Source organism: Arabidopsis lyrata, assembly GCF_000004255.2.
Source record: "Arabidopsis lyrata subsp. lyrata unplaced genomic scaffold ARALYscaffold_6, whole genome shotgun sequence".
In the NCBI taxonomy this organism is placed as follows: domain Eukaryota; kingdom Viridiplantae; phylum Streptophyta; class Magnoliopsida; order Brassicales; family Brassicaceae; genus Arabidopsis; species Arabidopsis lyrata.
The window spans coordinates 501,556-524,663 of record NW_003302550.1 but is presented as its reverse complement, the minus strand read 5'-3'; the positions used below and the strand labels follow the sequence as shown (position 1 = coordinate 524,663).

At 36.8% G+C, this 23,108-nt stretch overlaps 10 protein-coding genes across 13 annotated transcripts; 2 read left to right on the top strand and 8 right to left on the bottom strand.

Moving 5' to 3' along the window:
- Positions 1 to 28: 28 nt before the first annotated feature.
- Positions 29 to 1,673, bottom strand: LOC9307031 (protein FAR-RED-ELONGATED HYPOCOTYL 1-LIKE). 3 transcript variants are annotated; one of them, XM_021023342.1, is made up of 3 exons: positions 899 to 1,673; positions 312 to 799; positions 29 to 225 (listed from the first exon to the last, which is right to left on the bottom strand). In XM_021023342.1, the coding sequence occupies exons 2-3, from the start codon at positions 781 to 783 to the stop codon at positions 152 to 154; spliced, it is 546 nt and encodes a 181-aa protein (XP_020879001.1). In that variant the 5' UTR covers positions 784 to 799; positions 899 to 1,673; the 3' UTR covers positions 29 to 151. The 3 variants fall into 3 exon arrangements, with proteins under 3 accessions (XP_020879001.1, XP_020878999.1, XP_020879000.1); XM_021023340.1 differs by having other exon boundaries at positions 312 to 985; positions 1,436 to 1,671; XM_021023341.1 differs by having other exon boundaries at positions 1,436 to 1,671.
- Positions 1,674 to 2,703: 1,030 nt separating this feature from the next.
- Positions 2,704 to 4,403, bottom strand: LOC9307030 (aspartic proteinase PCS1). Its single transcript, XM_002870914.2, has one exon. It carries the CDS (start codon positions 4,224 to 4,226, stop codon positions 2,865 to 2,867), a length of 1,362 nt encoding a protein of 453 aa, XP_002870960.1. The 5' UTR covers positions 4,227 to 4,403; the 3' UTR covers positions 2,704 to 2,864.
- A 1,775-nt stretch (positions 4,404 to 6,178) lies between these two features.
- On the bottom strand, positions 6,179 to 9,251 carry LOC9307029 (vacuolar amino acid transporter 1). The gene is made up of 11 exons (XM_021020487.1): positions 8,767 to 9,251; positions 8,404 to 8,675; positions 8,071 to 8,285; positions 7,956 to 7,979; positions 7,673 to 7,856; positions 7,362 to 7,581; positions 7,150 to 7,285; positions 6,897 to 7,062; positions 6,770 to 6,813; positions 6,615 to 6,677; positions 6,179 to 6,495 (listed from the first exon to the last, which is right to left on the bottom strand). The coding sequence occupies exons 1-11, from the start codon at positions 8,976 to 8,978 to the stop codon at positions 6,400 to 6,402; spliced, it is 1,632 nt and encodes a 543-aa protein (XP_020876146.1). The 5' UTR covers positions 8,979 to 9,251; the 3' UTR covers positions 6,179 to 6,399.
- Positions 9,252 to 9,335: 84 nt separating this feature from the next.
- Positions 9,336 to 12,549, bottom strand: LOC9307028 (vacuolar amino acid transporter 1). The gene is made up of 11 exons (XM_021020488.1): positions 11,950 to 12,549; positions 11,581 to 11,852; positions 11,218 to 11,432; positions 11,110 to 11,133; positions 10,849 to 11,029; positions 10,551 to 10,770; positions 10,323 to 10,458; positions 10,051 to 10,222; positions 9,901 to 9,944; positions 9,756 to 9,818; positions 9,336 to 9,652 (listed from the first exon to the last, which is right to left on the bottom strand). Exons 1-11 carry the CDS (start codon positions 12,102 to 12,104, stop codon positions 9,557 to 9,559), a joined length of 1,578 nt encoding a protein of 525 aa, XP_020876147.1. The 5' UTR covers positions 12,105 to 12,549; the 3' UTR covers positions 9,336 to 9,556.
- Positions 12,550 to 12,877: 328 nt separating this feature from the next.
- Positions 12,878 to 13,891, bottom strand: LOC9309108. The gene is made up of 2 exons (XM_002870911.2): positions 13,509 to 13,891; positions 12,878 to 13,274 (listed from the first exon to the last, which is right to left on the bottom strand). Exons 1-2 carry the CDS (start codon positions 13,757 to 13,759, stop codon positions 13,133 to 13,135), a joined length of 393 nt encoding a protein of 130 aa, XP_002870957.1. The 5' UTR covers positions 13,760 to 13,891; the 3' UTR covers positions 12,878 to 13,132.
- Positions 13,892 to 13,938: 47 nt separating this feature from the next.
- On the top strand, positions 13,939 to 15,857 carry LOC9307027 (hsp70 nucleotide exchange factor fes1). Its single transcript, XM_002872993.2, has 6 exons — positions 13,939 to 14,153; positions 14,496 to 14,638; positions 14,722 to 14,772; positions 14,860 to 15,081; positions 15,187 to 15,289; positions 15,413 to 15,857. The coding sequence occupies exons 1-6, from the start codon at positions 14,068 to 14,070 to the stop codon at positions 15,762 to 15,764; spliced, it is 957 nt and encodes a 318-aa protein (XP_002873039.1). The 5' UTR covers positions 13,939 to 14,067; the 3' UTR covers positions 15,765 to 15,857.
- Positions 15,852 to 17,910, bottom strand: LOC9309107 (thaumatin-like protein). Its single transcript, XM_002870910.2, has 2 exons — positions 16,786 to 17,910; positions 15,852 to 16,638 (listed from the first exon to the last, which is right to left on the bottom strand). The coding sequence occupies exons 1-2, from the start codon at positions 16,853 to 16,855 to the stop codon at positions 15,962 to 15,964; spliced, it is 747 nt and encodes a 248-aa protein (XP_002870956.1). The 5' UTR covers positions 16,856 to 17,910; the 3' UTR covers positions 15,852 to 15,961.
- Positions 17,911 to 17,983: 73 nt separating this feature from the next.
- On the top strand, positions 17,984 to 20,438 carry LOC9307026. Its single transcript, XM_021020489.1, has 12 exons — positions 17,984 to 18,299; positions 18,390 to 18,516; positions 18,616 to 18,689; positions 18,777 to 18,823; positions 18,912 to 19,050; positions 19,130 to 19,174; positions 19,271 to 19,460; positions 19,546 to 19,607; positions 19,706 to 19,806; positions 19,883 to 19,937; positions 20,018 to 20,062; positions 20,148 to 20,438. The coding sequence occupies exons 1-12, from the start codon at positions 18,101 to 18,103 to the stop codon at positions 20,324 to 20,326; spliced, it is 1,263 nt and encodes a 420-aa protein (XP_020876148.1). The 5' UTR covers positions 17,984 to 18,100; the 3' UTR covers positions 20,327 to 20,438.
- On the bottom strand, positions 20,319 to 20,990 carry LOC9307025 (light-harvesting complex-like protein OHP1, chloroplastic). Its single transcript, XM_002870909.2, has 3 exons — positions 20,783 to 20,990; positions 20,589 to 20,711; positions 20,319 to 20,502 (listed from the first exon to the last, which is right to left on the bottom strand). The coding sequence occupies exons 1-3, from the start codon at positions 20,921 to 20,923 to the stop codon at positions 20,434 to 20,436; spliced, it is 333 nt and encodes a 110-aa protein (XP_002870955.1). The 5' UTR covers positions 20,924 to 20,990; the 3' UTR covers positions 20,319 to 20,433.
- Positions 20,991 to 21,220: 230 nt separating this feature from the next.
- Positions 21,221 to 22,990, bottom strand: LOC9307024 (putative cyclin-D7-1). 2 transcript variants are annotated; one of them, XM_021020871.1, is made up of 6 exons: positions 22,649 to 22,990; positions 22,334 to 22,420; positions 22,201 to 22,233; positions 21,939 to 22,089; positions 21,710 to 21,825; positions 21,221 to 21,615 (listed from the first exon to the last, which is right to left on the bottom strand). In XM_021020871.1, the coding sequence occupies exons 1-6, from the start codon at positions 22,907 to 22,909 to the stop codon at positions 21,349 to 21,351; spliced, it is 915 nt and encodes a 304-aa protein (XP_020876530.1). In that variant the 5' UTR covers positions 22,910 to 22,990; the 3' UTR covers positions 21,221 to 21,348. The 2 variants fall into 2 exon arrangements, with proteins under 2 accessions (XP_020876530.1, XP_002870954.1); XM_002870908.2 differs by having other exon boundaries at positions 21,939 to 22,233; positions 22,649 to 22,989.
- Positions 22,991 to 23,108: the final 118 nt, after the last annotated feature.

Genomic DNA, 23,108 nt, shown 5'->3' with positions numbered 1-23,108 from the left:
CCATGGATCATTTGTCTACAACATCGGCGACATGTAAAAGGTTTGTTCTGATCTGGTTTTATATGTTTCTAACCAAAAACGAGGTAAAATATTTACATAAACATTGCAGTGATTAGTGATACTGATACATATGTAGATAAATTCATGTTGTTTACATCATGAGTGTTGAAAAGTACTGCTCAAACTCTTGATCAATGGTTGGTTTCGTGGTAGCTTCTTCGTAATCTGCAATCCAAATGGTGAAAGAATAATCACAAATGAATCCCATACACAATGCGTAACACTAAATCATTTAGCTTTTCATTGATTACCTTGGTTGCCAACACTCCACCTTGCAGAAGAAAGAACATAAGACCCAACTGGATTCAGAACCTCTTGAAGATCTTCAACCGCAAACTCGGAGTCGTGACAAATGAATTCCATGTGAGTGAAGTCTTCAGCATCTTCTTGTGTTTTGTGATCAACTTTGGAAAAACATTGTTCTATGCTTGATGTAGCAGCATAACCAGAACTAGAACTTCCGGTAGAATAAATAGAGTCTTTAAACATGTACAAAGAAGGGCCTGTAAAGGATGCAGAAGAGGAGGCCTCATCGCTGGTTTTTGTGTCCTCCATGGCATAAGAGCATTCTGCATATTCTATATCTGATGATGGAAATGAAGAATCAACAAGAGAAGCTTGTTGCTCCAGACAAAAGTGTTTTGGTAGGGGTAACAAGTCTAATTCTTCAGCACGCAGTTTTCTCTTTTTGCTTGAGTCTAGAGATTCCACAGCAACTATCATCGGATCGTTGATATCGCTGAAACCATGTATTGTATAGTGAAGGTCATGAATCGACTTATTTTCCATGCGACAAAAGAGGTAAAAGATAAAAAGAAGACTAATACTCAGCTCATACCATAAAGGGTCATATCCACAATATGACAACTATCCATAAAGTATTCACACCATTTAACAAAAGAAAAAACATTTACCATTGATACCACTGAGATAAAGAGAAAAGGATCACAAATTAGTCCAGAATCTAAATCCACAAGTAAAATATGTATAGAGCAAAGATAAGATTCAAGTGTTGAGTATCAGTTAAGCCATCAACAGATTGCAGTAGAAACTAAACACCAAACACACTTCACCTTAAAAACATAAGTGAGGAAAACCATCAAACATCTTAAGGACACGATACAATGTAGCTCAGGAAGTTTAAGATTCAAAGAAGATGAAAACTTGCGGGAAACATACAAAAGCAGAACACAAGAGAGTAATTTCAGAATTCGAGCAGAGTATCTGAGAAACTTGGGATGATTTTGCAGATTCAAGATACAAGTTTTAACATCAAGTTTACAATCTTTGCATAGATTCACACAGTTGTTTTGTATAAACATAAGAAGATATTTTTTTTTTTGTGTTTTGGTGAGATGTGATTGAAAAGAAAAACCTATGATCCAGCGATGGGCTGCAACTATCATCTGCATCCTCCATGGTTTTTAGAAGATGCCACCACCAAGATTTTCTTCTTCCAGAACCCAGAAATAAGTTTTGTTGTTGTTGTGATGAAAGTCATTATGATGTCTAGTGTCCGAATATTCGTTCATTAAAAAAATTCAAATGTTCTGTTTAGAAAGAAAGGAGAAAAGCAAATCTATGTTCTCAACCAGAGGCGACTGCAATTCACGGCCTGAGCTGGCGAGCAACCGATGGATCATGACTGAGGCCGCACGTGCAACGGCGCGTGAGCTAAAGAAAAAGACATTAAACCGCGTTATGTTCCCACGTGGGAGTGAGACTTTTGTGGGTCCTCACGTTTAAACTTAACACGTCAGCAACTTTAACCTGTCTGCTTCCATAATGGGCCTTTTTAGTGAAATTAGTTGGGCCTCTTTAAACACCCAAAAAGAATCCACGCCGTTGTTACAAGAGGAATCCGTTAAGGATCAAATTAACAGTTTTGCGATTGACAAACGTCAAAACAATTTCGTTTTTTAGCGATTTTTAAAATTAAATTCTGTAACAACGGATCCTTTAAAATTAAAATCAAATTAACTATTTTTTTTTGGTGTAAAAAATTCTGTAACTTTTTTTTTGAATAACGGAAAAAAACATAGTGCCATTCTTTTTTTTTTTTTGCCAATCACATAGTGCGATTCAAAAGTTCAAAACTGATGACGATTAAAAATTTTTGTGATATAACTCTCACCTAAAAATTAATTACGCAAAGAAAGAACCCCTGTTCTAAAAATCCCCGCCTAGCCCCGATTACTCCCCGCTTAATCGCTAGGCCCACCCTATCCGCCTCGATTAATGACTAATCCCCTAAAAAATCAGTAACCCGATTATTCTCCGCCTAATCCGATTACTTTCCGCCTAATCTTATATACCCCGATTATTTTTTAGATTGCAAGTATAAAAAAAACTTTTTATTTTTGTTATTCAATCATTTGAATGGAGAGTTTGTGATGTTTTACAATAACTTGTGTTCAAATTTTAATAAAAATCATAAATTTGTAATAAAAATCATAAATTTTTACAATATTGGATTAATATATTTTAAAAATATTAAAATAACCCTAAAACTAATCCCCGATTAATCCCCGATTTTAATCCGATTTTCCGATTAATCGCTAGGCCCATGCCGAGCGCCCGACTAGCGCCTAGCGATTTTTAAAACAAGGGAAAGAACCGTGTCAAAAATCAAACAGAGACAACTAACTAACTACTACCAAACTCAAGTTATTACTTATTAGTTATTACACATCCGCACGTGTCCGTAACACAACTCTCACTGTAGTCACGTGCACACTTTCTACTAGATAAACCATTTCTACGTAGGCAAAAAAACTATAATTACACACAGGTTATCTATGGTTTTACGATCCGATTCCGAGTCTTTGACCAGATACATCACACTGTACCGGAGCTAAACCGATTCTTGATCTCTGTAGATCAAATTCGATCCACATGTTCTGCTGATGATGGTGTCCAATCACGTATGCTTCCATTCCCATAAGATCGGAGTTTCCAAATGTGAAACAATAAACCGAATCGTTCCCAGCCGTGAGATGTGGGACTCGGTATAATAGTGGCTGACCCGAAACCGCTATCTCAGCTCCTTCGAAAACCAGAGAAACCGTTGGTAACCGGTGGAGAATCCCGGTCCGAATCCGAAACGGTGAAATCCGGTAGCACAAATCCATGGTTCCTTGGAAAACAAACTCCGGGTCTTCGTAAACCGTTAAGATCCCGTTTGTCTGGTTTAAGAAATCAGATCGAAGAGCGGTGTAAACCGGTCCAAGCAAGAAAGTAAACTGAGTACCGGAATCAACCATGGTTTGACCAGCACCGGTGTGATCCGGTAGGAGGACCGATTTAGGGATGGGTAAAAGCTTACCGTTAACTTTAATTCCCGTGAGCTGGACGGTGTAAGCTACACGGTCGAAGTAAGGTAACGGCGTGGAGATCCGGATTAACGGCGTGTAATTTAACGGCGTTAACCACGTGAAATTAGAGTCGCCGAGGAGAAGAAACCCCGGGAAATCGTCGGTGCCGGAGATGCAATATGAGAATTTGGGGAAACCCATCTGAGAGATGAAAGAGAGGGATCCACGGTTCATACCCAATAACCCGGTTGTTTTGGTGTCTTCTTCCGGGTCGGATCCGGATACGGATCCCATACACCCGAAAATGAGGTTGGAGTCGTTGGTCGAGTTTCCGAAGTGGAAAATCTCGGCGGCGAGGTTACCTTCGGAGGAGGAAGCGTCAGCGTAGGAAAGAGTTGCGTGGCAGAGTTTGTCGGAATCGCAGGAAGCGGGTATGAGGAAGTCTCGGGTTCGGGTCCGACAAGTGGGTGAAGAACAGGGGATTGGAGAATAAGAGGAAGAACGGGTCGGGTCGAAATTGTTAACCGGGTTTGGGTTTGAGGAACGGTTGCAACGAAGCCAGGAGAGTTCGCTGCCAGTGTCAATGACCATGGAGATGTTTTGAGGAGGAGTACCGACGGTGAGAGTAACAGTGAGAGTGACGTTGTGGTGGAAATGAAGTTTGTCGGTGGGTTGATGATCCGTTGGGGTTATTCGGGTCTTTAGAGGCAAAACAAGAGTTTGAGAAGAAGATGAAGAAAATGAAGAAAACGAGAAAGAAGAAGAAGAAGAAGAGTCACATTTATAGGTTCTTATTGAAAGAATTACAAGGAGAAGAAGAAGAGGAAACAGAGCATGGAATCTTGAGAACATGATGAGGATATATTGATATTGTAAGTTTGTGTTTCTTGCCAAGAACTGAGTTTGTGTCTATGAAGAAGAAGAAGTATAGAAGAAGTGTAATTTGGTGCAAGTTCACTGAACATCAATGAGATGTTTGTTCTTTTCAGCTGGAAAAAATATCTCTGTTTCGTTTTCTTTTTCTTCCTTGTAAATAATAAAGATTTTTTCATTAATTGATATAGAAAAAAAATAGCTTTCAAATAGTATTCTGCAAATATATTATCTATCACTGTCATAATTTTCTTATATTAATTGTATTTTTGACTTTCAAATTTATTATTTTAGTTTTAATAAATGTAAAAAGAAACAAATGCATTTTGGTCATGAATAATTATATTAAATTAAAAAACTCGTTGATATTTTAAATGAAAAATTAATCTACAAGAGTAAAATACTGAGCATATATAATGACATGAACTAATCAACTACTCCCTCTGTTCCTATATATTTGATGTTCTAGAATTTTAGTTTGTTCCACAGAGTTTGATTTTTAGGTTTTTGTTTTATTTTTTATTGATTAAAATTAATATATCGTAAACTTCAAGACGTAATGATTAACTGTTTTCTAATACTATTGGTTCAAATTTATTAAAAAATGTTTATTATAAAAAAGTAATTGACAAATAGTTAAACAATGATTACTTCTTAATATATATGAAATCTCTAAAACATCAATATTCTAGAAACGGAGGGAGTATGTAAGAAATTTTGAATAGTCTGGTGATTTTTAATGTGAGTGGTACAGTAGAAGGCTCGAAGCTCAAGGCAAATAATTAGGGGAATGATTTTAATATTATTAATAAATCTCTTTATTAGGTTGAATTTGTTACTATTAAACTCAAAAATTTAAGCTTACACTTCCGTTTATAAAAAAACGCTCAAAGCATGTGGTGTTTACCTTGGTTTCGTCAATGGATTTGCCATGGGAGTTCGGGCGGTGCGGGTAATACAGATTGACCCATTTATATACCCCGAGTCTACTGTTTTCTCCATATTTTAAAACTACTTAAGGTTCTAATCATCTTTTCGAACTACTTCTTGGGAGTCTATATATATCAACGACTTTGTAATATACATCGTAGAGTTTGGATCCCATGTTTAGATGTCAGAACTTTAATTTTCAGGTAATCATTATATTTTGCCTTTTCCCAAAACCATTTGAACCCAAGAATAGACCACTAAATAAAAGAATAAAGGAGCTGTAAGATGAACTAATGAACTAATGTTTTGCTTTTGGGAAATGGAATAAAAATGGATGAAAAGAAAAATCGAGTTTGAAGATGTGACATTCACATGGAAAAAGACTTTTGAAAATTGAGAGGTATGGTTGCACATGTTGTTTGCCTTGCTGTTTTAAGGACAAAGCCCTATCATTTATGAGTTTGGGTCCATTCTTATTGAATCCTGCTCCAAATCAGGATACCTTCACTTACCAATCAACTTCTTCTCACTTGCCCACTAGCTAGCTCGTGTGACACATTGCTTTGAATTCACTTTATGTTAGGTTTTAGATTGTACTATGTAATTATATCTTATATTATTTTCAAACTGTATTGAAATATACCTAATTGCTGACCAATACGTTAGGAAACGTCTATTCTGATCACCTATAATGTCGATTCATTGAGTGGGGTTCGTCTCTGCGAGAAGTTTTAACGCAAACTCAGGGAACATATCAGTGGTCTAAGTTTAAGAAGTTTATTGATGATTGCAGCTCAAAACCAAGCGTTTCAAAGGTTTTAGGAGTTATGATTGTATGTGGATTATCGTCGTTTTATTTGCAAAATATAACGATTTCATGATCTAATAGATAACAAACGATTGCAAGTGAGTACAATTTAGATGCAAGACAAGTATAAAAAGTAAAAATTGAGAGACATAAAATTTTATTTTGGAATAATCTCCTAAACGAAAATAAAAAGTGGATAAATCTTAAGTTTTTGTTAAATCCAAATCATAATACATATGACAGATACATTGTTATGAATTTAAAATTGAAATGAAGAAGTATATGTGGTTTTATCTCGGCTTGTTTTCTAAAATAAACAAAATCTGAACCAAAACTGAAGAAAAACTAGATAATATATAAACATTAATTAGAACACAACACACCTAATTAAAACGCCATCTAAATTTCAGTTAATCATGTCATTTGGTTGGCTAATCTTGAGATAGCCGAGTAAGTACCACAACAACCACTCACCAACCCGAAGAGTATAATGAATATGCATAATCCAATCTGAACAAATAAAACACACACAAAAAATAAAAATGGTTAAAGACTACTAAAATTCTCAGGGAGTCAAATAATTTTTTTTTTTTTTTTTTTACATTTAGCTAAGTTAGGTATGTTCTTACTTGTGTGTTGCTTAATTTACCCTTGAGGATACTGAGATAACATAGACATGGGAAGATAAGAGCCTGCAAACCAAAAAAAATGAATATCCGTGGATTTGATCAATTTTTACCTTTTTAGTTTTAAGTTTTTTTTTTTTTGCGATGGAAGAACTTACCACAAGCATTGCAAGGAACGATCCGATTAGTGCTGCCACGATCGCTGTAATTGAGAAAATTCGATCAGAGAAGCTATGGTGGGATGGGTTTCTTGCATAGGAAGTTAAAGATACATAGAGACATTACCGAAGAAAGGAACTGAAAGAGCAACCACCAAAGTAGATGTAACTAGGGCTGTTCTGAATAATATCGATACACCATGTGATTTCATCTTAGCTGTTGGAATGAGTTCTTCGAGACTCATAACGATTGGGGTGATTGTTAACGCGTATTTTGTCATTGGTGTGATGACCTAAGAGATTGATGAAAATCATTTTCTGCTAATACAAGTATAGAACTATATAGGGTACCGAGAATAGAAGAGAATGATATATTTTACCGCTGTCCAGACTGCGACTTTAGATGGAAAGAAGTGTTTAGGCATGTTTAATGTGAATTGTGATTCGACTGCTTCACCAAACATGGTGTAGCCGCAGACCGCAACAGCTATGTACAAGACCGTGCAGAAACTAAAGCTGCATACGAAAGAAGGATGAGTATGGCTATTAGGGTTCCTTGCGAAACAAGTGAGGAGAGTTTTCTTGGACTTACCAGATGACTAAGACAAGAGGAAACCTTGAAGGATCCTTCATGGAAGAATAGATATTGGGAAAAACCGAATGACCCGAGTAACCAAACCCGAAAATCCCTATAGTGACAGGTAAGTTACTAAGATCGAAAACTCGTCCTGTTGCATGGAACCCTATTCCATCAACCAAACCGACCCAGAAGAGGCAGAGACCGAGTAAGATTGACGCTAAGACTCCTCCAACTAGATAATTAAGACCACAAGAACGGTCCATTAAATATATATATAGCCAATGAGGAGATAACCAGAGAGATTTCAAAGGGAAAATTCAAACCTGAAAGGTAAGAAAGCAAGCTAAGATCTTTAAGCCAGACTGTTGGAAGAACAAGAAGAGTGGTTAAGATTGCAAAGATCTGAGGAGAATCTAGAGATATCCCTGAAGCAATGCTCAATGAAACGTTTGGGAATAGTCCTGATAAGTTGTCGCTCATCATGATTATGTATTCCACACAAGCTGCCTATTTTTGAAAACCAAAGTTACGATTAACCATAAATTGTCAACATTTAATGGAAGAATTTAGACAATAATATTTAACAATAACGAAGATGAAACTTACGTACAACTCCACGTATAGAAGAATCTGCAATTCAAGAAACAGAACAAGAACCGCAGTTTCAGTTTTCAAGAAACAGAATTTTTTGATAATTGAGTTTGATTGATCAGAAACTTACGGATATGATGAAGCGACCGGTGATTCCAAAGGCGGCTTGACCGATATCGGGGTAAGTTTGAAGACCAGGAGAACTTTCTAGACATCTCTTCATGAGAACACCTGTGTAGCAAGTGATGACTCCGAAGAACAAGAGTATTACCAAACCAAGCCATCCACTTTCTTTTATAGCATAAGGCATTGTTATTAACCCTAATCCACACAGTACATTGGTTCCTGCAAATAAAAATGATGTGAAACATGATTTTACTACTTATCTACTAATCAAAACATTCATCAAGTTCTACTATTTTATTATTCCCCTATTTATGAGACAGAGCAATCATCATTTTACCGTTGAGGATGGATTGAGAGAAGGAGCAGAGGTTAGGTTCCGGTAATGGAAGATCGGTGACAGAGAGCTTGAGCTGAGATTGAGGTAATATCGTTTCTTCTTTGTCGGAAACTGTTTGAGAGAGAAGTGGTTTGCTTGAAGAAGAAGAAAACGAATCGACAAAAGAAGATTGTTGCTTCTTGTGGAAGGAAGAGGCTAATCTCCGGGAACTGCTACGAGGCATGAAACTCACCGAAGGTGGAGTCATTCCGGTCAACAGATCCATTGATTGTCTGAAACAAATTCATCTGAAAAATGTCTGAACTCTTGTAATCCAAGAGAATTCGAAAATTAAAAAACAGAGGAAATTTATGATTATTTTACCGATAGCTTTGTGGCCATGGAGGATTCGAAACATCAGAGAGATTGTTATCAGAACGATCTCGAGATAACGGAGAGGAGGAATCTGAATTCGCTCCGTCTCTCTTACCATCGTTGTGTTCATCGTCTGAACAAGCAAGTTCTGCTTGATTTTCCTCGTCATCTGTGAGAAACGAATGGTCTCTGTCGTGTAAGAATTCTTCGTCGAGTTTCATCGTCCTCCTATGTTTTCTCAAATCTCAAAGAAACGCACAAGAAATGTGCAGAGAGAGAGAGAGAGAGAGATGGAGAAAGGGAGAGATAGACGGAGAACAACGGGATTTTGTTTTCCGGCGAGTCAAAGAGATTTCTTCTATATATGGAAACATATCAATGGAGAGAAAACTATTTTATGTTTTTTAATATTTGTTTCCTTATGTTTTTAATTGCGGTGTAGATTTGATGCCGACGATATTTTTAGGATTCTACGAATTTCCAAAAATATGATTATCGTTCTTTTCTTCTTTCTCTGTTGACTAACTTCCAAAACTGTGTTAATCCATCAATGCAAGTGTTACCTCCAGTCCCATTTTCCAAAATATTCTCTTATTTATTAGTTTTTAATGAGCAAGCGAAAAAAAATGAAGACTAAAATTGAGTAAAATGGACTAAAACTAGGGTTTATGAATAAATACCAAAAAAAATAAAGTTGGTTTATTTCACACAAAAAAAATAATGGTTTATCAAAAACCGGTTTTATTCAAGGTATACCATCCGGTTTATTCCTTCGAATATACTTATTCTGCAAAACCAGTTAGGTCATCTCGCCGATTAATCTGGCGATTGCAGAGTAAGTCCCGCAACAACCGCTCACAACGCCTATGATCACGATTAAAATACAAATTCCGATCTGAAAAATCAAAAACCCTTTTCAATCAAAATTTTCTGTGAATCATTGACAATGAAAAAAAAAAAAAAAAAGATTATTAACTTTTTAATTATATTATTCTTACTTGAAAGTTAGTTAATCTACCCTTCATAATGCTGAGATAACAGAGACACGGGAATATTAACGCCTGAGAAGACCAAAACCGAAATCGTCAAGAACGTGTTTTGATCGTTCTTATTATAGAGATTGATTTGTTATTGAAGACTTACGATAAGCATTGCGATAAAAGATCCAATCAGAGCCGCAACGGTAGCTGCAATTATCGTTGTTACATTAACGAGTTTAATCACATGTTATTGTTTTCTAGAATTCTTGAGCAAGAAGTTAGGTTAATGGGGGAAGTGAGAGAGATAGATTACCGAAGAATGGAACTGTGAGTGCAACGACCAAAGTGGAGAGAACTAAGATGGTTCTAAAAAGCATAGAGACACCTTTGGATCTCATCTTTCTTGACGAAGACGGTATGAGTTCTTCTAGGCTTAGCATCACTGGAGTAATCGTCAGAGCATATTTCGTCATTGGTGTAACGACCTAATTAACAAAACAAAAAAGTGCGAAAGGAATTGAGAAAATTATTGTGAACAGAATATGAAGAAGGTATGAGATTTTTGATTTTGGAAGGTTATCTAACCGCTGTCCAGACTGCGATTTTAGACGATGTGAAATGTTGAGGCATGTTCAGTGTAAATTGGGATTGAATCGCTTCACCAAACATCGTGTATCCACAAACCGCTACGGCGATGTAGAATAGAGTGCAAAACGCAAAACTACATAACGCAACAAACATATATTTCAAGAAATGAGAAGGATGAAAATTAGACCTAGAGGTTTCTTGCATTTTAAGCAAGGTCTGTTTTACCTGATGAGAAGCACCATAGGAAACTTGGAAGGTTCTTTCATGGATGAGTAAATGTTGGGGAAAACAGAGTGACTCCCGAAACCGAACCCGTAAATTCCAATGGCGACAGGTATGTTAGTTATATCGAGAGCTTGTCCGCTTATGTGAAATCCAACCCCGTCGACTGATCCAGCCCAAAAGAGGGAAAGCGCAAGCAAAATTGAGGAGAAGACACCTCCGGCTAAGGAAACAAAACATTTCTTAGAATTAATTAAAGAGATCAAATCTCATAGCTAATTGTGCCAGTTACAAGATGAACCTGAGAGATAGGACAACAAGCTGAGGTCTTTGAGCCAGACAGTAGGAAGAACAATAAAAGTCGTGGTAATGGCGAAAACTTGATTAGAATCTAAAGAACATCCGTTGATGTATAAAGAGGTATTTGGGAACATCCTTGACAAATTATCACTCATCATAATTATGTATTCCACACAAGATGCCTACAAAAACAAAAACAGAATTTTCCAAAGTTAGGATCTAAAGTTCTTACATCAAGATATAAAGAGAGTTTGATACTTACGTATAACTCCACGTAGAGCAGTATCTGATATGTAATTCAAAACACAAAGTTAGGATCACAATTCACACACAAACAAAGTTATGATTGATTTGAAAAAAAAATCCTTACAGAGACGAGGATGCGTCCAGTAGTACCGAATGCAGCTTGACCGATGTCCGGATAAGTGTGGATTCCAGGTGAATTCTCGAGACATCTCTTGAGGAGAATGCCTGTGTAGAAAGTGATAATGCCAAACGAGAAGAGTATGAAAAGCCCTAACCATCCTCCTTCTTTCAATGCGTAAGGCATTGTAAGTAAAGCTACTCCACATAGAACATTGATTCCTGCAACAAAGAAAATGTTCACATTAGCAATCCTAATACACAAGATATACTAAACTCAGTACCTCCATATCAGATTTTGTTAAAACTCCGAAAACCGAGAAGACCTAACCAAAAATCAAATTGAAACATTCCTAACTACTATAATTACCGTTGAGAACGGATTGAGAGAATGTGCAACTGCGGTTTTCTTGGGGAGTTAAAAGATCCCCCGGGACTGATAGCTGGAGATGAGAAGCAAGAAATGAATTGATGGATGACATAACAGAGTTATGGATCTCATCTTTGTCGATGAGAAGTTGCTGTTTGCTTGGGGAAGAAGTAAATGAACCGAAAATAGAGATTTGTCGTCTCTGGCGAAACGAAGAGACAAAACTTGTACTGATTGGAGGTGTAACTCCGGTCAACAAATCCATAGACTGTCTGAAAATATCCCCAAGTAAACAAAAATATTATCTCTAAAGAATAATTTCTTCAGATCTCTTACAAAAACAGAGCATTTAAAAAGAAAATGATTTACCGATAACTTCGAGGCCACGGAACGGGAACGTTATCGGATCCATTACGAGATAAAGGAGTTGACGGAACGGAGCTCTCGGTTTGACTTTCTTCGTCTTCCTCATCTGCGTGATACAAATCTTCCCTTTCTTCATCGACTGTCTCGTGTTGCTTCATCTATACTTTGTATTCTACTGTGACTCTGTTTCAAAAACCAACAAATAGTCTAATAAGAAGAAGAAAGGAGAAGAAGAAGAAGAAGATTGAGAAGAAGCAAATAGGGGACGCAACGAAACGTGTTCTGTTTTCAAGTTCTAAATTATTGTCACGTTTCTTTATCTCCTTTAATTAGCACGTCTCTTTACCTATGATGCTGTCTCCCTGATTTTTTTTTGCCATATTCTTTTTTGTATTAATAAACAAATTCACGATTTTCCTATTATTCCACCAATAAGATAAATTTAATAATGCCTCATTTAGAAGCCATGGGATGGATACATACTTCACAACAAAATAATTTGGAACATAAACTTCTTGTGGTTGTGGATATGTAATTTTATACTATCATTTAACTTTTTTTTTTTTTGATAAATATCCACAAGAAGTTTGTTTATGTTCGAAATTGGGCAAATTAAAAGAAAAAGTACTCTGAACATAAAATTCTTGTGGATGTTTATTTAATATCATTAACTTTTGAAAAACAATTAAAAGAAACTTCTACTCTGACGCGTAAGGTTCATTTATAAATTTTTAGTTTTTATACAAACGTTTCTGGCGAGGTTATTTATAAAACACAGAAATAAAGACGTAATGAAGATTAGGTATGCATGTGATGTAAGAAGTCAATGACAGTTGGTCCTTAATTGGCCATTAAATGTTTTTAAGATTTTGTTAGGATTTGCCAGCACTAGATTATTGTTCGTCTTGGCAATTTTGGTTACAGTCTCTAATTACTTATCCAGCATTTAGATATTTTTAAGACGTTTGGGTCTTGGTCTACAATTTCGAATACAGTATACAATTACAATAATACTCAAGACAATTTCTTACAGAACAAGAAAGCAAATAAACTTACAATTAAAATTATATATCCATCCATCTCCAAGCAACCATTGATCATTCCAAGCTATCTTCTCTTGCAGAGGTATATTGTAGAGAAGAAGAGGAATAAAAAATGGAGCTTTTACATAAATATGAAGACTCTCTTATGATTTATCAATCTGGTTAAGCTTTCCCAGTCCATTGCAGTTAGCACAAACGATCTGAGGAAGATCCTTGCGTGCTGCATTCGCTCTCAGAGTCACTCCTCCTTTCCTCACAAATCCTGCTCCGTCACATTCCGGACACCTAAACCATACATTTTCATAGCTTAATTTCACAATGTACGATCTCTCTTTCGGTTTACTACATCGGTTAAGAGTTTATCCATAAGAGAGGATTTAGTACGGTTAAGATAACTCGAATGTTGAACCGGACAATAAACTATGGGAATCTTCTGCAATTAATCAGTCCAATTTTGGTTTAACGAGCATTAAAACCGGTTTAATTCACAAGACATATAAAAAGATGAGAGTGGTTTACGTGTCTTTGCGTTTGAAGAGGATCGGAAATGCAGTTCCGACGAGTGCAACGGCGATGGCTCCGCCGATTAAGTAGATTGTTCCGTCAGAAGAGACATCACCGACGGCGGCGACAACTACGGAGGAAGACGATCTCTTGTTTTTGGGAAGAATCACATTGTTCGGTGATGATGATGATCCCCACGAAGAAGAATGTTTCAGGAAGTTGGTCGATGACACGAACGTCGTCTGCATTGTCGGTGCGATCGCCATGATTTAGGGTTTTTAAGTGACTGATTTCGATTTGGGGGAAGTAATAAGAAGATGTGAGATTTGATTTATGGAAAAGATTTTTTTGAATTTGGATTTGCATCGTGACGTGTCACTCTCTCGAAGTGGATAACGTTTTCAAGTTAAGATTTTTTTTGTTCTGTGGATAACGTGGGCCCCTTCAAGATATTTCGAGTTGAAGATTGGGCCTGTTAAGCCCATTACTAGGTAAACGTGAATATTAGGCCCACCCAAGCTATTTGTAATTGTCTCCGACTTTCTTTGACAGAGTCTCTTCTTCCGTTGCTTCAATGGCGAAAGACGGACCTAACTGGGACGGTCTGCTTAAATGGAGTCTCTCTCACTCCGATGGTACTCGACCTACTCGCCAGTTAAGGTACGAAGTTTCTTTATAATTTCAGGTTTTGTTGATCACTTATAGTGGAGCTTATGTTGTTTGTTGGGTTGTCGTAGACATTTGTGTGGTTCTGCGTCAGTTGCTGATGAGGAATGAATCATGTAGTGGAATTTGAGTTTTGGGTTCGTATAAATTAGAGTTTTTTTAGGGATTTCTGTGAAAGCTTATGTTCATACTCTTAAGCAAAGAAACTGTTATAAGTTGAGCAATACAAGGTCTAAACTTTCCCTGAGTTCCCACATTATCTAATGAATCGTTTGGTTAGATTTTAATATAAACTTTTTCTTTGTTTTGTTGATTTGAAATTGTTTGGTTTGACAGTGAGGAAGATCGAAAATGGTTTGCAGAGGCTATGCAGTCGCAAACAGTAGATGTAGTCAAGCGCTTGAAGGAGATAACACAAGTATTGCAGACACCTCAACAAGTTTTGGAGGCTCACCAAGTAACCCCTCAAGATATTGAAGGTTGAATATGGAATTCATAATTGTTTTCTTAGCTATTTTCTCTCTTGTTGGTTACTAAGATTTTGAGTTATGTGATTTGGTAGGTTTGCTGGATGAGTTGCAGGAACATGTTGAATCAATTGACATGGCTAATGGTGAGTCTTTTCATACTTGTAACTTTTTTTCTATATCTGTCTTTTGATTGCTTGGCTTAACATGTACTTCTTTGAATGTATGGGAAGATCTTCATTCCGTTGGAGGCTTGGTACCTCTTCTTGGCTACCTCGAAAACTCCAATGCTAATATTCGGGCTAAGTCTGCAGATGTCATAAGCACAATAGTTGAGAACAACCCTCGGAGTCAAGAATCAGTTATGGAAGCCAATGGTTTAGAGTCATTGCTTTCGAACTTTACTTCAGACACCGATATGCATTCTCGAACACAGGCGCTCGGTGCAATATCATGTAAGCTGCTCTGAGTCCTAATATACTTAGATGATCAAATGCCTCTTTTTTTTTACTCTGTGTATGGTAAATCTGATGAATGTATTGTGGTAAATTGGGGTACAGCTTTGATTCGCAATAATAAACCCGGGATCACAGGTTTCCAGATTGCAAATGGTTACTCTGGTTTAAAAGATGCTTTGGAAGCTGATAGTGTGAGATTTCAAAGGTAATACTCTGCACTTCTCTTCATGCTTGGATTCCTTTGAGCTTCGAGAGAACTCACGGTTGTAAACTTTGTTCCGCTGTTGGTAATTTTCAAAACTTTTTCCGTTGCTTTCTTATTCTTCAGGAAAGCCTTAAACTTGTTGCATTATCTTCTACAAGAGAATGACTCAGACTCCGATATTGCTATAGAACTCGGGCTTCACCATTTGATGATGCACCTCGTGTCTAGCTTCGATGCTGATGTAAGAGAAGCTGCTCTTCGAGGATTGCTTGAGCTCGTGAAAGCTAGAAAAGACTGTAGTACTTGTGGTTCTAGCATAGTGAAAGGCGATGAGACACTGAGACAGATGCTAAAAGATCGGATCAAAGCAATCGGCTTGTTTATGTCACAAGAAGATCTCTCAGCTGCTAAAGAGGAGAGACAGCTCTTAGATTCACTATGGACCACATTCTACAACGAACCTTCTTCTCTTTAGAGAGAAAGGCTTCTCTGTTCTTCCTTATATCGTGAGTAAGCGCTAAAGGATGGTTAACAACTTTATAATGATCAAATTTTGATTCGATTTTCAGTTCAAATTTCCTCATTTTCTCATTCAATAAACTAAAAACCAGACCGTACAAATACCAAATCAAGCAACTGCATGATAAACATAACAATACAAACCCCAAAAGCTCACTTTGGAGGACAGAAAGTGATAACATAACGAGAAGCCCTACACTTATTCAAACTACTAGAATCATCAAACGCATAACTATAAGCCTTAGGACAAATCGCTTTAAACAGATTAGCGAACAGAGTCGGCTTACACGCCTGAGGATTCGCATATTCTCCGGTACAACAGTACTTAGCCGATTGCATCGCCAAGCAAGCACTTTTGCAACCAACCACTTTACCATCTCTCTTAACTTCCAAAGCCGATGGACAACAAATATTCAAATTCACTTCACAAGCCGCAACACCACATCCAACTCCACCGCCGATTGGTTTCATCGACACAGGGAGATTGAATCCGTCGACGAGACTTACGTCGTAGAAATGAAGCGGCGAGGAAGATGAGCCTAATGTCATTTCCACGACGGTTGCTGGTGGTACACCGCCGGTTCCTTGGCAATTGAGTGAACCGCCGTTGCAATCTCCGGTTTGGCATGAGCCTTTTCCGTTTTGGTTAAAGGTGCAGCCTTGTCGACCCCAGATTCGTCCGGACCATTTATCCGGTACGTCTATTATGGTTTCTTCGCCGCTTCCCATGTGGAATCCGCCGTTTCTCGGTGTGATTTGGCCTCCGCCGCCGAGGATTCCTGGCCATATGCTCTCCTGGCAGTTATTCACTAATATAAGCTGAGCTCCATCTGCAAAAGAAGTAAAAGACTCAATTTTTACGAACTTTAACAACAACAATAACCGTTTTGTCAAATAAATTAAAGATGCCATTTTTATGCTTTAAAGAGAAAAAAATGAAATTTTGAAGTGGACCCATTTGAGATATCGTATCGTACCAGTGAAGGAGGAGGATAAGAAGGCTGAGATAGTGAAACAGAGAAGGAAGAGAGTTGCAGATTTCGCCATTGTTGTTGTTGTTGTTGTTTGTTGTTGTGTGGGGATATGTCACACTCTAAAGTTTGCTTTTTGTGATAATTTTCAAGAGAATATTAATAGAGGAATATGGAGGACGTCGTGGTTGAGGAAGAAGTGGAAACTTGGGTTGCAAGACTAATTGGTGTGGTGAAGTGGATTGTTGTATAGGGAACTGCCAAGTGCTCACCTTTTATAAGCTGAGACTTTCATGGGATTAGTGGGAAAGAGAAAGATATGGAGGCTTGATTGTGAGCCTTCTATAAAGATATATTTATACTTTTTCGTTTTATGAATGGGTTAAAGTTGGATTTAAAGAAAAAGAGAAAGATTCATATGTCTCTCACCGTTTATTATTGGATAAAGATTAACAATACTCATAGATTTCATTTCTTAAAGGCAAATTTGTTTATAATTTACAATCCATAACCAATTTTCAGACCTAAAATCTCATTGTCAAAATTTGTATGTCATATGTTTTTTTTGTCAAAAATTATCTTATATGTTTATTTATGCGTCTAATCTTCACCACTTGCTAGTAAGTAGCCTGCCTAGTATGTCCCAACATTTCTTACCTTTGCTATGACCTTTTTCACTTTGTAGATCAAATCAGGACAGAGCATATATGCATTACTTCAATGAGAGGATTTGCTTTGTTTTTAAACAAAGGTTATATTTGCACAAAACAAATCATTACATTCTTCTTTTAGTGTCCTTATCAATTTTTTGTTAGTTTTGAAAGGTAATAATAGAGATTGAAGCCAAGAATGTCACTAGACACTAGACTTGCTTTTTATAGCAGGTGGGAAGGTTGAAGTTTTTGGTGGATAGGTATCTTGCAAGACATATATAATAGAACTAAAATCTGGTTTACAAAAAAATACAAAAAAAAAAAAAAGAACTAAAATCTTGGTCCCAAAAATAAAATTATTTATAAAGTAAGAAATATAAAGAGTGAATTTACAAAATGACAAAGAACAAGATTTACAAAAATGAACATATACAACAATGGGCTAAATTCTTAAAAATTAATAAAATAAAAAAACATAACTCTAGAGGAAGTTTTGGTTTATTGGTTATCACAAAACCAAACCAATTTTAATTCAAACTATACCGATTGAAATTGGTTACTCCTAGTGACGGCGAGGAAGAGCTCCGACGTTTCCCAGAGTTTACCATAAAACCTTTCTTCTGAGTTCTGTCTGAACAAGACAAGAAAAAAGAGTAAATTGAGCGATTATGATTCGCGCGGCTACCAAAGTTTCAAGAGCAGCAGCGGCAACGATTCGTGGCCGCACGATCTCCGTTAGAGGAAACCTTATTAGATACTCGACGCCACTGAGATTGATTCACGGTGAAATCAGTGTTCCAAACGCGAATCATGTTGCTATTCAGATGGTTAATTACGCTCTTTCACACGCTAGGTCACAAAAATCAGGTCTTTCTCTATAGTTCTAAGGATTTTTAGGTGTTTAAACTCTAGTTTCTTCTGACTGAATTCGAAATGGGTCTTTGTCTGAATTTGCAGATGAATCTTATGCTCAAGGGATGTTAGTGCTTGAACAGTGTCTTGAGAATCAACCTAACGATGATCAGGTTTCTCATGATTCTAAAGCAACAGTCTTGCTTGCCATGTCTGATCTTTTATACGAAAGGTTTCATCTTTTTTACTATTTTTCTCTCTTGTTTTGTCTTTCAATAGGTAGCTTAAGATTTCTGAAAACGTATTAGTGTTTGGTTTTCTATGTTTATAGTGGGAACAGTAGTGAAGCCATTGAACGCCTTAAGCAAGTCATGACTCTGACACATTCATCGTTGGCTATTAGAGGTTTTTGTTGTGAACTTGATTTTTTCGCTGTGGTTTTGGAGAGTCTTTTGTGGTTTTATGTATCTGAAACTCTCTTTTGTTGTGCAGTTGTTGCTGTGGAAGCTCTTGTTGGTCTGCTGATTCAGTCAGGACAGGTTCAAATCCTAACAGTGCTACTGTGTTTGTGTGTGTCTCTATATTTAGGAACTTGTGTGAGAAATTTGAATATGTTTTTACTGTTAGGATGATGCTTCATTAGATGTTGCTGACGAATTTCTGGAATTGGTAAAAGAGAGTGGCCATGAGAATCTTCAAGATGTGGTTGCTACAGCTAAAGCAATCAAAGGCCTAGCTGAGCTTGTGAAAGGAAATATTGAATCTGGTAGAGAAACAAGCCTCAACCTCTCTTCTCTCTGTTTTTTATTCCGAAGTAAGTTTAATGGTAACGATTTTGGATGCAGCCGAATCTTTATTTCGAGGACTTGAGAATCATGAGAGCTGCAAAGGTACACACTAGTCTTTTTCTGTTAGTCTGGAGCTAGCCTTGTCTTTTATATGTTGGAACCTGATCGTTGGGTATTCTTAATAACTACATAAAATAGGTAACATTGCACTTTCTTATGGTGAATTCTTGCACGCCACTGGAAATTTTGAACTGGCAAAGGAGATGTATCATATGGCAATTCAAGGAGTGACAGAGACCAAAGTATCTATGTGTTCATGTAACATGAATTTGAAGGCAGTCTCGCTGGCAGCCACATTTGCTCTGGGTCAGCTCGAGTCACACATTGGGTAGGCTTTTCAGCTTGTGCATACAGGTCCTAGTGTGAATTTTCTGGTTATATCATTAGTCCCTGTTTGTTTTTGCTTTTGTTAGAAACTTTGGTGTTGCGGAGAAGACACTGACAGACGCATTGACAAACGCTGAGGAACATTATGGTACTGTGTGTGTAGTGCGGATTTTTGGTCATCGATTCTCAATGGTTAAAGCACCAGAGTAACGGATTCTGCGCTTTTATCATCCTTAATTCTATCAGGAAACAATCATCCTAAGGTTGGTGTGATCTTAACTGCTGTGGCTCTGATGTATGGAAACAAAGCAAAGCAAGAACGCTCAAGTTCTATTCTGATTCAGGAGGTCAGAAACAAGTTTCTTATAAAACTCAAAAGCATTGGAATTTCGTCATCTTAATGCCCATTATTTTTCATCTCAGGGCCTCTTCAGGAAAGCATTGGAGCTCATGAAAGCACCTCCACTGGATTCAGAAGGTACTTACAGACATCTATCTACTTTGCAGGTTATCGAGAAAAAAGACGATTTTCCTCACCATTTTTTCTGTATTCTATAGGGATAATTAACATGGAAAATCAAGGAGTAATGGCTTTAGCAAGAGGTAAGCTTTAGCTCGTTTGCTTTCAAACAGAAAGGATTGCCAATGTTAGCTTATAATAAGCGTGTTGAATGTTTTGATTGTGCAGCCGGGTATGCGGAGTTACTACTGATTCAAGAGAACAGAAAAAGCGAAGGAGAGAAAATGAAATCATGGGCCGCATCTGCGTGGAGAAACAAACGCATCTCTCTTTCAGAAGCAATGACTCTCTCAGAGCCATTAGGTAAAGTAGCAATCATAGATGCTCGCACCACTCGAGTCCTCTAAAAGAATCAAACTTTCATAACAACTGTCACGTTTTTGATATGTAATTAAACTTCAGAATTTTACATTTCATAAGATGCTTTGTTGGAAAGAACACACAGAGTGTTACATTATAGAGGAAGATCAAGCCCTTTCCCAATCTCTACACCGATCACTTCAAGTATTCCCTTGTTCAGAATCTGGAAAACGTAAATGATGTTTCAGTTTAGGTTTCGTTGTATGTTTAAACCAATTCTTGCAAAAAAGAAACCATTTCGAAACTCACCAGTTCGACGATGAAAGTACCAATGAGTCCAATCATGCAAGCTCTTGAGTTCCATATTTCAGCTGTTTGTGTGAATCCCAGAAACGCAGGTTGAGATTTCGGTTGTACTTTTGGCAATATCACCTGCGAAAAGGATTTTAATTTCCCATTTGAAGATTAAGCCTTGATTATTGGAAAAAAGGTTCAAATTTTACTCCTTCAGGAAGTTTGGCGGCTCGGACAACGACAGATTGTTGCGTACGACTGAAACAGAGGTTCTGCCTCCGACCATGGCTTTGAGCCGACAAGGTAGAAAGCGGATGAAAGAGAGATGACGATAACGGCGACGAGCTCATTTTTATTTTATTTTGTTGAGGGAATTTAGAGAGAATTAATGGAAAATTTTATTTTTTGATGAAAATCTTTATCTTCAGAATTCAGTTCCGAACCTGAGTTTGTGGTTGCACTGTTCACTTATCTCCAATCCATTCTTACTTTGCCACGTGTTATATCCTGATACACATGTTTCCTTTTTTCTAGGATTTTATGAGATTAAATTATATATGGATTAGATTTAATACCATTAAAATTTGTTTATATTATATAAAAATTAAATATTTTCATTTGTGATTTTCGAGTTTTTAATCTATAAATAAGAAATTCAAATCTGTGATTTTTATTGTCGAACAATATTGTATGAGTACATTACAATTGAGTTTAAATCTGTGTAAAAATAAATTAAAAAAAACATGTCTCTTTGTGGTCTTCTTTTCGTAAGGTGCTAAATGTAGTTTGACATTACAAATGTCGTTCTTTTTGCCGGACGAATGTTGTCTTGGTGGTTTGCTCTGTCTCTCTTCTTGTTTTCGTATCGGAAAATCTGAAATATTTTAGAGAGACTTTCAACGTTATAGTCATCATTCATGTTCATCACATCACCTCTCTGCAACAACCTCAAAATACTCTTCCCTTCACATGATGTTCTTATAGACAATTGATGATCGCTGTTTCGATTTTTCATCACTTCGACACATTTCTCAATTTTTTCCTGATATTACATATTTCGTAGTTAGTTTCATTTTGTTCCCCTCGTGAAAAGTTCTTTTACAAAAAAAAAAAAACGTTATGAATAATTAATTTACCTTTTGTTCTTGTCCAAAGAGTTTCATGATATTATCTTTCAGCCTTTCTTCATCCAGAACATTCAACATAGCCGCAGCTGCCACAACGCTTGGTGGATATTGAAGAATCTTCAAATCTGCATACATCAAGATGTAAAATTGCGTATCAATTATTCGGTTTCCTCGTTCAAATAATTTTTACTTTTATAACAAGAAACATTTTGAAAATAATGATAGACCTTATTATTACCGCATAAATCATTCATCAAATGATTTGTAATTCGATTCATCATCATGTAATCCCCTACCACACCAATCCTCGACACAAGGGTTTGCGAAAAAGAATAACTCGTAACCGAGTTTACACGCCATTCGAGAGCTTTCAAAATTATAAGTTCCATCTGAAGAACAGTATTGACGTGAAACATATGAGTTAAACCTTCCATTTCAAGTTCTTCGAGTAATGGGGTTGTAACTTCATTGAACTTTGATGCGATCGATAATGAAGTTACCGCAACTAGTTCCACCATCCAATTCGTCCATTCCTGCATTTTTTAATAAGAACATTTCATTAATTCATCCGCAAATATAAAACTTAATCACATTAAGTAAAAATATTTTGCTTATGAAAATAAGTATACTTACGTCACAACAAGTCATATAGACGAACCGATCAAAACAATTTACGGCGGAAAATACCGTTTCAAATGAAAGATTTAGCCGACTCCGAGTCTGCCAAAGCACAAAAAAGAACTTACGGTTTATTAAAACTATGATGTAAGAAAATACATATTCATACAAATATTTTAAAACTAATTTATGTGCCAATAAATAATTTTGCGGCAAAAAAACTTTTTCGTACGTAAACCGAAAATTTTAAAGTCTATCTTGAAAGATTTTATAGGTTGTTGTAAGTATCTACACATGGGCAAACAGAATAGATAATAATAATTAAGGTACCTGGATTAGCCATTGAACGGCTTGAAACCTATAATCGGTTAACTTCTTAGAGACGAAAAATTCAACAAACTTGTCTCCATAATTACTAAAACATAACTCTTTCTCTAAGTCCATAGCAATGGCTTCCTCCATCGTCGCTGCGTCTATCTCTGGATACATCGCCACGACGTCATTGTCGTGAGAACTGTGACGGAAGTTTGGTAAAGGCTCCGGGGTTAAAGGACTCGAGGGCCATGACTCTTCGCAGAGTAGATTATCCATTTCGCACTGAACCGGCTTGATAAAACCGGTTTTAAGGTATACTACTCTTCACTCTGGGAAACAGTGTTGTGAGATTAGAGAGAAAGTGACGTATATATATATGGAGAGAGAGAGAGAGAGTCGTGGAGAGGAAATGGGAAGTTATGGAAGACAGTTAAAAGTTAAAAAAATACGTCGGTTCAATCAGAAGAAGATGCGT